The sequence below is a fragment of the Ruditapes philippinarum genome, unplaced genomic scaffold (genome assembly GCF_026571515.1).
Source record: "Ruditapes philippinarum isolate M1 unplaced genomic scaffold, ASM2657151v2 ctg1915_1_1_1_1, whole genome shotgun sequence".
Classification (NCBI taxonomy): domain Eukaryota; kingdom Metazoa; phylum Mollusca; class Bivalvia; order Venerida; family Veneridae; genus Ruditapes; species Ruditapes philippinarum.
The window spans coordinates 130,620-144,230 of record NW_026852568.1 but is presented as its reverse complement, the minus strand read 5'-3'; the positions used below and the strand labels follow the sequence as shown (position 1 = coordinate 144,230).

Here is a 13,611-nt window from a genome sequence, read left to right as displayed (position 1 = left end):
TTATGTTGTTATTATTTACTTTACAAACTCTTGTGGTTTCTGTAACACCGACTCTTCCATATATCTTATCATTGTTGCAAATGGACATAAACTAAACTTGATACTGGCATTGAAATATGGCGGCTGTATAGTGTAATTGAAGTATCCCGTTGATGTACCGTTTCAAGCACATTTCATTTCTCTTAAATAAGAAAAGATTGATGCTAAAATTCCTCTTTCAAGGGAGCGTGTACCATTGATTAAGAATTCTTCTAAATCCAATGGAATTTGGATTTTAGCCAAATTGATCACGATATGTTATGATCACAAGACATCATGCATATAAGGTCCAAGAAGCTAACTCCAAAAGTAATAAATATAAGTTGTAAAAACTTGTTTCACAATCGGTCTGAAACAAATATGTTTACACTAAATAGTCATAATAATTTTGCATTTTGATTCTAAGGGAATCGTCTTTGTTAAATATGCGTTTAGTTTATGATGTGTGCACAACATTCATGAATTAAACTGATTTTTATAGTAAATTTGTTGGTAGATCTGTTTCGATTAAAACCGTCAAGAAACGTTATAATTGACTGTTTCGACTGAGAGATGGAACACTATTCTGAACATATCGTTTGACAAAAGAAACGTATTTATGAATGCATTTTATGAGACAACACTGTCATAAATATGTTCTTAAAGAGAAAAACGCTATCATGAGTATATTATTTCAAAGTAGGAATAAATTCAGGAACACATCGTTGATGACTATTATTGCAGGCACGAATGGACACCTAGCTGGGGGTGGAACCACCGTAATCTGGCTAGATAATCTCCTTTTATGAAAGAATCGTATTTGAACCCATAGCGGTAATGGGCAAGTGGTTTGCAGTCAATGACCTTAACACTCGGCAACGGTCGCCCCAACACTAGTGTTGACATTAATGCCATAACAAACGTTTAACGTTAAATAACAAAAAATGATATATATAAATTGTTTAAACTCAATGAATGTTCTCATTGAACAAAGATTTAAAGTTTAAGATTAAGTTTTATTACAATTTTCAATAGATCTACATTTGAACAACAAGATATGAAATAAATCATAAAATAGTTTGGCTGTTTATTTATTTATACCACATCACACGTGACCGGCTTCATAATATGATATAATAGCTTAAAAACTGTTTTTCATCAAAATACAATTTTATGATACCTCAAAATAATTTTGTCTTCTCATAATATAATAAGAGTTGAAATTGAAACCATGGTGTGTCAATGCTATGTTTACTTGACTTACCGGATGGTTTTGATATTGTTATATGTCGCATTGCCGCTAAATGTTGCACTTAGCTAAATATAGCAACATTGCCGTACATCGTAGGTACAGTCGTTAAAAATCGCAATGCATTCTGTCGATAAATATATATTTTTTTTTACCTAATTTCAACCAACAGAAATATTTAAACTAGTGAAACTTGATTTTGTAGACTTGTTTCAAACCATCATATATAATAAACAACAAGTATTGGTTTCAGCTTACTAATTGTCAATATTAGAACTTCGGTTCTAATTAAATGAACATGTTTTTTTCTGGTATGGTTTATTTTTATTGCTTGTCAACAGTTATTTTCTTTTTACTACTCGTTTGTGTAAAGTTCTTAATCATAACCCCTGGAGCAAAAATACGAATATCAGCCATAGTATATCACTTTAGACCTTACCGCTATATTTATTATTGAGGTGTGAAAATTCAATAGTGTAATTACTCAATTTCTTGGTCACTTGTAATAATGTATAAAGGCACTTCCAAAATAGATATAAATCAGAGCGGGCGCTGTGGTGCAGTGGTAACACTGTCTGACTACAAATCTAGGGGTTGCGAGTTCGATCCCCCGCTACTCCTCTAAAATTACTTACACTCTTTCGTACTCTGACTCACAGTACACTACTCACATACTGATCTAATACACATATGACACTGCTCACACACTGATCTGACACAAAGGACACTACTAACACTACTAACAAATTGACCTGACACACAGGACATTACTTACACACTGACATGACATACACAAAACACACAACTCAAACACTGACATATTATACACAACTCACAGACTGACATGATATACACAAGGCACTACTCATACACCGACATGATATACACAAGACACAAGTCACACACCGACATGATATACACAAGGCACTACTCATACACCGACATGATATACACAAGGCACTACTCATACACCGACATGATATACACAAGACACAACTCACACACCGACATGATATACACAAGACACAACTTACACACTGACATGATATACACAAGACACAACTCACAACCCGTATGATATATACAAGACACTACTCACACACTGACATGATATACACAAGACACTACTCACACACCGACATGATATACACAAGACACTACTCACACACTGACATGATATACACAAGACACAACTCACACACCGACATGATATACACAAGACACAACTCACACACTGACATGATATACACAAGACACTACTCACACACCGACATGATATACACAAGACACAACTCAAACACTGACATAATATACACAAGACACAACTCACACACTGACATAATTATACACAAGACACAACTCACACACTGACATAATATACACAAGACACAACTCACACACTGACATGATATACACAAGACACTACTCACACACCAACATGATATACACAAGACACTACTCACACACTGACATGATATACACAAGACACTACTCACACACCGACATGATATACACAAGACACTACTCACACACCGACATAATATACACAAGACACAACTCACACACCGACATGATATACACATGACACAACTCACACACTGACATGATATACACAAGACACTACTCACACACCGACATGATATACACAAGACACAACTCACACACCGACATGATATACACAAGACACAACTCACACACTGACATGATATACACAAGACACAACTCACAACCCTTATGATATATACAAGACACTACTCACACACTGACATAATATACACAAGACACTACTCACACACCGACATGATATACACAAGACGCTACTCACACACCGACATGATATACACAAGACACAACTCACACACCGACATGATATACACAAGACACAACTCACACACTGACATGATATACACAAGACACAACTCACAACCCGTATGATATATACAAGACACTACTCACACACTGACATAATATTACACAAGACACACTACTCACACACTGACATGATATACACAAGACACAACTCACACACTGACATGATATACACAAGACACACTACTCACACACTGACATGATATACACAAGACACAACTCACACACTGACATGATATACACAAGACACACTCACACACTGACATGATATACACAAGACACAACTCACACACCGACATGATATACACAAGGTACAACTCACACACTAACATGATATACACAAGGCACAACTCACACACCGACATGATATACACAAGACACTACTCACACACCGACATGATATACACAAGACACAACTCACACACCGACATGATATACACAAGACACACAACTCACAACCCGTATGATATATACAAGACACTACTCACACACTGACATAATATACACAAGACACTACTCACACACCGACATGATATACACAAGACACTACTCACACACCGACATGATATACACAAGACACAACTCACACACCGACATGACATACACAAAAGACAACTCACACACTGACATGACATACACAAGAACACAACTCACACACTGACATAATATACACAAGAACACACTACTCACACACTGACATAATATACACAAGACACAACTCACACACTGACATGATATACACAAGACACTACTCACACACCGACATGATATACACAAGACACAACTCACACACCGACATGATATACACAAGACACTACTCACACACCGACATGATATACACAAGACACTACTCACACACTGACATAATATACACAAGACACTTCTCACACACTGACATAATATACACAAGACACTACTCACATACTGACATGATATACACAAGACACAACTCACACACCGACATGATATACACAAGACATTACTCACACACTGACATAATATACACAAGACACTACTCACACACCGACATGATATACACAAGACACTACTCACACACTGACATGATATTCACAAGAACACAACTCACACACTGACATGATATACACAAGACACAACTCACATACCGACATGATATACACAAGACACAACTCACAACCCGTATGATATATACAAGACACTACTCACACACTGACATTATATACATAAGGGACAACTCATGCACCGACATGATTTATACACAAGACACAACTCACACACCGACATGATATACACAAGACACAACTCACACCCCGTATGATATATACAAGACACTACTCACACACTGACATGATATACATAAGACACAACTCACACACCGACATGATATACACAAGACACTACTCACACACTGACATGATATACAAAAGACACTACTCACGTACCGACATGATATACACAAGACACTACTCACGTACTAACATGATATACACAAGACACTACTCACGTACCGACATGATATACACAAGACACTACTCACGTACTGACATGTTATACACAAGACACATTTCACACCCCGTATATATATACAAGACACTATTCACACATAGACTTGATATACATAAGACACAACTCACGCACCGACATGATATACACAAGGCACAACTCACGTACTGACATGATATACACAAGACACAAATCGATCCCACGCAACTCGTCTAAAATTACTTACACAAATGACACTACTAACAAATTGACCTGACACACATGGCGTTACTTACACAATGACATGATATACACAAGACACAACTCACACACTGACATGATATACACAAGACACAACTCACACACTGACATGATAAACACAAGACACAACTCACACACTGACATGATAAACACAAGACACAACTCACACACTGACATGATAAACACAAGACACAAACACGATAGTTCTCACATACCAACCGTTACACACAGGACGTTACTCACACAATGACACGACACAAGACACTATTCATACACTAACCTGTCACACACAGGGTATTACTCACAGTCTGAACTGACACACAAAGGCAACTTTTTTTTTCGATTTCGACGTGAATTTGAAACTAATATAAATATAATATATATGATAAATATATGATTTATATTAGTTTCAAATACACGTCGAAATCGAAAAACGTCAGATAAATATGTTATATATACATTGTATAATATAATTATAATTATAATGATAATGATAATTATAATATAATATAATTGGATGATTATAATTATTTTAATGACTGAAGAACTCATAGTGATGCTATAGATGAAAATGATTATATTGATACGTGGCTGATAATGATTTGTAGATGATGGTGATGATGATGATATTGAAGATGATGAACATGATAAATATTTTAGTGACGATTGTAATCGAGGTGATGATTATTATAATTTTGATGAAGTTGATGATGATGATATTTACGATTTTGATGTTGGAGTTGATCATGATTTTAATGATAAGACATTAGAGGTGATGACAATTTTGATGATGATTGTCGTGATGATAATTTCAATAATGGTGATGATTGAGGTGATTCGATGATAATAGGCGTGATAGTGTTTTAATAATGATGATGATTTTGATGATTAGATTTGACATTTGAGGTGTTGACATGTAATTTTTTGTTGCTGTCACTTAGCCTTGTAATAAAATAAAAGAACAGCGGTTTTGTTGTTTATTTGTTTCCAATTAATGGAGTTCCAATTTGTTAATGATTACGACCATTTTTTCTTGTATCGGATCAGCACTGTTCCTGGAAGCTGACCACTCCTTATTCGCTCATTTATTTAAATTATTATTTTAATTTTTAAATCTTTTAACTTTTCTCAAGTGTAATTTTCTTAAAATGTTTTGGCTTAACTAAAGGCCTGCAAAAAAGAAGGAAAATTAAAACCAGAAACATGGGTTTGGATGTAAAAATAATTTTATATGAAAAACAGCATGCATAACTGTCGGTACTTAAGATCTGTTATGATTTGACATGTATACATTTAAGGATAAAACTCAACGAGCCTTTTGCAAGGGATGTTTCACTTTATTTTGAATATCAAACTTCTATCATTTTATTGACAATCTAAAAGTTCCATTCCCATCTTTGTCGGAGTTGATTCAAGAGTAAAATGTTCAAGTTATAACTGCTGTTTAAGTCATCCTTGAGTAAAATTAAACAGAACAGCATCACCGGCAGATGGTATATAGGAACTGACACCTGGAAAATAAATGATATTTTTTGTTTTATTTAACAATGTAAATTAAGTCAATGTCACCTCTTTTATCCGGGTGATGTCGTATTGTCGCTTTGTTGCTTTGTTGCCTCGAAAATGCGAAAAAGCAAAAACACGAAGTTGGACTTTGTCGTCTCTTCGTGTTTTCCTTTTTCACATTTTCGAGGCAACAAAGCGAAAATACGACAGAAGGGGGGCGAAAATACGACACATAAGATCTGTCGTATATTTGCATTCCATCTGTCGTATTTCGCTTTTTCGCATTGTTACATTTTCGCTTTTTCGCATTGCTACATTTTCGCATTTTCGCTTTTTCGCATTGTTACATTTTCGCATTTTCGCGTTCCAGATGCATATGAGCATGGAGACATCAATTTGAAAATACCTAAACGTTACAGCTAATGACATTTTTGGTACCATTAGTTTATTGTTTCCCTGCGTTAAGTACCGTGAACTAAGAGAAGCACAGTATAATACAATATGATCTAAATACAATATATTTATTGATTTTTTTTATGAATTTTTATTGTTCTCCTTTTATTGATATTCGTGCAATATGGGGAAGACAGAATGACCATCAAGAGATCTTTGTTTTAATGACCCGAGGAACGCCTGACAACATAGTATAATGTAATAATGAATAAAAATGATTTTTAATATTATGACATAAATTTTAAATGAACTTAATCGAACATGCACTCTATGTAATCAAATAAAGTATGTCTTAAAGGGAGACACAGGCAAATTTTTCATATCTTTGATTAGAATTTTTCATCCAATATTCACTAAATGTCCTCGAAATAAATACACTAAGCAGTCACAAGAACAAAAAATTTCTCCATATAAAGAAACAAATGTTGGTTTCCTAACCTGACCCACATGGGTCAAGTTAAAGCATTTAGATTTAACGAAAGTTATCACAGTGAACTATGGAAACGGTAAAGTACCTGTTAAATGAACGACTTAGACTTGTTTCAATCTTGCAATATCCACAATATCTGTTTTTTTTTAATTCCAGGGTTTGTTATTGTCATATGACTTGTTTTAAAACTACTAATTGATTCTTAATTTTGTTCAACATATGTATATCATTTACGTTTCAAACTCACATTATATAGTATTAATAAAGAGAAAACATTCTGAGACTTTTAAAAACTTCATTTTGCAAAAAGGCGAAAATGCAACAATGCGAAATTGTAACAATGCAAAATGCAACAATGCGAAATTGTAACAATGCAAAATGTAACAATGCGAAAAAGCGAAAATGCAACAATGCGGAAATGTAACTATGAGAAAATGCGAAGAGACGACAAAGTTATACTTTGTCGTCTCTTTGTGTTTTCGCATTTATGTATTTTGAACTCGAAAAAGCGAAAATACGACAGATGGAATGCGAATATACGACAGATTTTATGTGTCGTATTTTCGCCCTTCTTCTGTCGAATTTTCGCTTTGTTGCCTCGAAAATGCAAAAAACGAAAACACGAAGAGACGACAAAGTCCAACTGTCGCATTTTCACATTTTGAGGCGAAGAAGCGAAAATACGACATGGCGTAAATCAGCCACCATATATTTCATTTCTTACAGACAGATAGTTATAACCAAACACTTAAAAAAGATTACTTGTCCAAATGCAAATGTTGACATTAGTAAACTTTATACATTTTATAAAATCTTTATATGCTAATATGCTACTGTAGAATATACAGTTAGTTGATGCTATTTTAAGCTAATGAACAACCGGTTTATTAATAGGCGGATAAGATACAGATGGAGGCTTTTTTAGATGTCGCTAACAAATGGAGTATAGTCATCTATGAAAACAAAACTATTGGTCACAAAGCTAAATGATTATTCTCACCAACATCCAGAGGTCCAGACGAATTAGAAATCTGCCAGTATGTTTTGTTGACAGTGTAAGTTCCTGTAAGGTCATGAATCATTTCCACAAAGTAGCCATAAGGGGCAGTAAATTTCGCTCTGAAACTGGAAGTAATATTGTAGTAAAGCCCTTTATTTGAATAGATCTTCTCTAACAATGATATAAATGTTTGGATTAAACTGAATTTTAAATCTTCTCAAAATCCGTCCCGAGACGTGAATATCGCGGGGACGGCACACACGAAGTCAAGGTCAAGTCATCCCTAGTACATAGTATGATCGGTTGACATGTCGTGACTGACTCGTTTGGGTGTTGTCCCACAAAGGGTCTGTTTGAAAGAAACCTTGATGTTGTTGTCATCTCCTCCTGCTTACACATACATAAAAAGTACATGATTTGCGTAGAACAGCGTGAAAAAGACTTTCCCGATGAGGCAGAAGATGCGAATCTGTAAAGCCCCCGGCAGTTTGAAACATATGCTTTATTCCGGAGCCAAGAATAAATAAACTTAAAACACACCTGATTTTTTTTCTTACAACAACCTTAAAATTTGACATGGCGGGATGATCGTGTGGTAAAGCTGTCGGGGTCTCTTTCCGAGTTGGTTCAAAACCCATCGCAAGCCGTTGACAGTTTGAACAAGAAGATTTGCACTCATTGTTCAGTCCAGAAACGTGATTTAGAGCTAAAAGTTTTTTTTTATACGCAATCGAACTAAAGTAAATTCTGCCTAAACCAATAGCCTTTAAACAGAAACATACTTAATGTAACCTAATTGAGTAACCTCAACAAGCATTATATCATTACTTGGAAGGAAAATTCTACCATAGGAAGTATATATTACATTACTGTTGACAATGATTTGCAAACCAAAAAAATTACGAGCACATACTTTACAAACTCCTTTGGTTTTTGTAACACCGACTGTTCCATGTATCTTATCATCGTTACACGTGGATATACCCGTAACACGATACTCGCTCTGAAGTATGGGGATTGAAGCTGATTGTTGATAGTGTACTTAAACTGTCTCTTACATGATGGTCCGTTCTCTAAACAGTCATGTTTTCTGAAATGCAATGTTTATAATAAAGCTCTTATCATTCGGCACTTTAGATTTAGATTATTGGATATGTTATTTGACAGAACACTAATATGAATATTTGTTATAATTTTTCGATTTTCTATAAATGGAACATTTAAAGATACAGACAGGCTGATCGACGGATGAACATACATGTGAAAATATTTATGGTTAATTTTACAAAACAAAAAAATATCGATTAAGACAAGTAACGGCATGAATGTAGATGTTAAATAAAAATGTTCATATAAATCACTTTTACTTACTGTTTGCTCCACGACACAGTTATTGTTAAACAGAGAACAAAAATGATACATTTCATGTCCATTGTCGTTTCCTAATGTTTTAAGCAATATGTTGTGCAATTAATAGTTATATACATTAAATGTGTTTAAATATTAACCACGCGTGAAACATCAAACCCGGATATAATTGTTTAAATCAAGATAAACATTCACAAAACTTAACATGTAGGCGTTGCACTTAAGACTTTTGATATGAAAGACCGGTGGGGACATTTCAACTTCATGTTTTCCAAATTTCGACTTCACGAATTTACGATTTCAACTTAATGAATTCCCGATTTCAGCTTCCCGAATACTAAGAGAAGTCACGATTTGAACTTCACGATTTCAGCTCCGTGGATTCACGATTTCAACTTAACAAATTCACACTTTCAACTTCACGAATTCTCGGTTGAAACAGTCATTAAATTAGTCATGTTTTGAACTTCACGGTTTCAACCTTACGATGATGAAGTTTAAATCGTGTATTCATGAAGTTGAAAGCATATATTCGTGCAAATTAAATATTTCATTCGTGAAGTTGAAATTGTAATCCATGAGTTGAAAACGTAAATTCCCGAAGTTAAAATTGTAAACTCACGAAGTTGAAATCGAGAATTCATGAAGTTGAAATGTCCCGAGCGGTTTTTCGTAATTGCATTATTGATTGTTTGCATTTCAGTGGTTCAGCGGTGCAGTTAATGAGATAAGTGTAAATTCAGGAATGCTAAGATTGTTAAAAAGTAAGATTAGTTTGATATTAGATTATATCATTTGTGATAAGTATGTTGATGAAATTGACGACGATTTATATACATTGGATAGACCTTTTTACGGAGAAGGGAAGTAACTCGCATTGTAATAAATTTTAGATCTATGTAAAGCCACATCAGTTAAAACTGCAAATGGTCGTTTAGGCGCAGATTTTGGTTTAGGAGCGTATACTTGTTATAATAAAAATGGCGCTAGCGTAATCGATTATTTATTGTTAAAAAAAAATATTTTGATTTGATTGTAAATTTTTCCATTATGCTATTTAATGAATTTAGTGACCACGCACCTTTGACATTCAATATTTTATGTCAAATGGATTTAACTACGCCAAACTGTTTTAATTTTGAATATGTTAAATGGAATCACGAAAATAAAGAGTTATTTATGACAGGCCTTACAGAAAAACTGCCTGAAATAATTCCTTATTAGAGAGAAATGAAGATGTAAATACTACCATTGAGTCCTTTACCACAAGGTTTACAAATGTCCAGATCCATTATTTGTTAAACATGTCACATCATCACGTAAATTTGAAAAATATGAAGTAGAAGATAGCAGTAAATGGTTTGATTCTGAGTGTAAAGAAGCAAAAAGATTGTACAGAAATGCATTAGTTATTTATAATGATACACACAGAGATGTTGACAGGTTAGAATTATGTAGATTAAAACAAAATTATAAAAAATATTGTCAAAACGAAACAGAGAAAATATGAATTTAAAAGATGTCAAGATTTTGAGTCACTTAAAAGATCTAAACCAAGAGATTTCTGGCATTACTTTCGTAATAAGAGAAACTGTGTTAGCCCGGATGTACTCTTGGAAGACTTTAAAACAACATTTTGAATCCATATTTTCTGATATTTTCTGATGTTAATCATATACCACATACTGAAGCGGAAGAATTTAACGCTTCTCATAATTTTGATGATGTAAATTTTAATTTTGATTGTTTAGATAGAAATATTACATTTGAAGAAGTTTGTAAAGCAATTTCGTTACTGAAATGTAGAAAATCTCCCGGCGAAGATAATCTTCTAAACGCATATTTTATCGAAGGTTGTGGTATTTTAGCTGGACATATTACTGAATTATTTAATAAAATTTTCAACTCCAGTGTATTTCCGAACGCTTGGACAAAAGGTATAATTATTCCGTTTCATAAAAGGGAGATAAATGTGATGTTAAGAATTATCGAGGCATTACTTTATTAAGTAATTTTGGAAAAATTTTCACATGTGTTTTAAACCAGCGGATAAGTGCCTAGTGCGAGGAAAATGACGTCATATCAGACGCCCAATTTGGTTTTAGAAAGGGTCGTTCGACTACTGATGCTATTTTTATTTTACACTCTCATACAACAAATTTATTTAGGACAATAACAGATTATAGTGCAGTTTTATTGATTTAAAACGTTGCTTTGATTCAATTTACAGAAATGCTCTTTGGTGGAAGCTTTACAAAAGTGGGTTCAATGTTACGTATCATACGAAATATGTACCAGTCAGTAAAATCGTGTGTTAAATCTTGTAATACTTATTCTGATTATTTTTGATATTTCAATAGGTCTAAGACAAGGGGAGATAATTTCGCCAGTTATGTTTTCCTTATTTGTAGAAGATTTGGAACTGTTTTTACAAGAAAGAATAAATTATGGAGTAAATTTTCAAGATATTTGTTTAATATTATTGCTCTTTGCAGATGGCATGGTCATCTTAGGTCTTACTCCACAAAACTTACAAAACTCTTTAAACAAACTTTATGAATATTGAGGTTAATGTTCCAAAAACAAAGATATTTGTGTTCAGAAAAAGAGGCCGATTGAAAAGTGACGAACATTGGTTTTATGCAAATGAAGAAGTAGAAGTTGTAAATGATTTCAACTATTTAGGTATTACATTGTACATTAAATTACACTGGGAATTTTATCTTAAATACACAAACATTGTATGGAAAGGGATTAAAGGCAATGAATGGTCTTTTTTCAAATTTAAAAAGATACAATACTTAACCAAAATTAGCCTTACTATTATTTGATGCTTTTGTTTCATCTATTATTACGTACGATTGTGAAATATGGGGCTTCACTAAATCAAAACAGCTAGAAACATTACATTTGAAATTTTGTAAAACATTACTTGGTGTGCGCCGCTCTTCTTGCAATGTAGCTATTTATGGGGAATTAGGAAGGTACCCTCTATATATTAACAGATATATACGTATTGTTAAATGTTGCTATAAAATATGTAACAGCGAAAATTTGATTATAAAATTTATCGTTGACAGTTCCATTGCTGATGCTGAAATGAATAAGCCAAATTGGTTTTATAATGTTAAATGTATGTTTGCCAGATATGGATTTTTAGAGACATGGAAATTTTTTCGTAATATTAATATTGCTAATTTCATTTCAACATTTAAGCAGAGACTGATTGATGAATTTGTGCAGGATTGTAAAGGAGTTATGGAGAGAAGTAGTTCTCTATTAGTTTATAAAAATATTAAAGATTCGTTTGCTTTTGAACCATTTTTAGATAAGATTACTTCAAGAAACCTTAGGACTGCTTTTACAAAAACTACGTATTTCAGCCCATAGTCTCCGTATCCAAACTGGTGGGTTTGCAAATAATCAAATAGATAGAGATCTTCGTTATTGTCAAATCTGTTACGTAAACGTAATCGAAGATGAATACCATTTTGTTTTTGTTTGTCCACAATGCAATGTAGTTCGTCAAAATTATATAAAGAAATTTTACAGACAAAAACCAAGTATGTTTAAATTTGTTAACCTTTTAAATAGTCAAATGTTTTCAGAATTACTTACATTTAGCAAATATATTTTCGAGGCTTTTAAAATTAGAAATCAAATTCTTTCAAATGTTCCAATGCAATTTTTTGAATTATGGTAATTCATTTACAATAATATTATAGTCACATTTTAATGATTCCCTTTTTGAACTGTTTAGGTATTATATTATAGTTCCTACTTTCCATTTTAAGTATCTGTGGAATTCAAACATTATCACATAATGCAAGTACGTGTTTTTTTTCTCTTCTTTGTTCTTTAACATGCAATTACATGTTGCTTTTTTGTTTTTCATTATATAACTTATGCATGTTGTTTCTTAAGAAAATATTAGTTCATCCATTATTGTGTTATACATAATTATTTCATTCACTTTTCATCCTATATGTATCGTTC

The 13,611-nt window shown here is 33.3% G+C and overlaps 1 protein-coding gene across 1 annotated transcript; it reads right to left on the bottom strand.

The window, feature by feature from the left end:
• Positions 1–6,174: 6,174 nt before the first annotated feature.
• On the bottom strand, positions 6,175–9,794 carry LOC132717246 (cobalamin binding intrinsic factor-like). Its single transcript, XM_060700683.1, has 4 exons — positions 9,619–9,794; positions 9,161–9,337; positions 8,248–8,372; positions 6,175–6,369 (listed from the first exon to the last, which is right to left on the bottom strand). The coding sequence occupies exons 1-4, from the start codon at positions 9,678–9,680 to the stop codon at positions 6,308–6,310; spliced, it is 426 nt and encodes a 141-aa protein (XP_060556666.1). The 5' UTR covers positions 9,681–9,794; the 3' UTR covers positions 6,175–6,307.
• Positions 9,795–13,611: the final 3,817 nt, after the last annotated feature.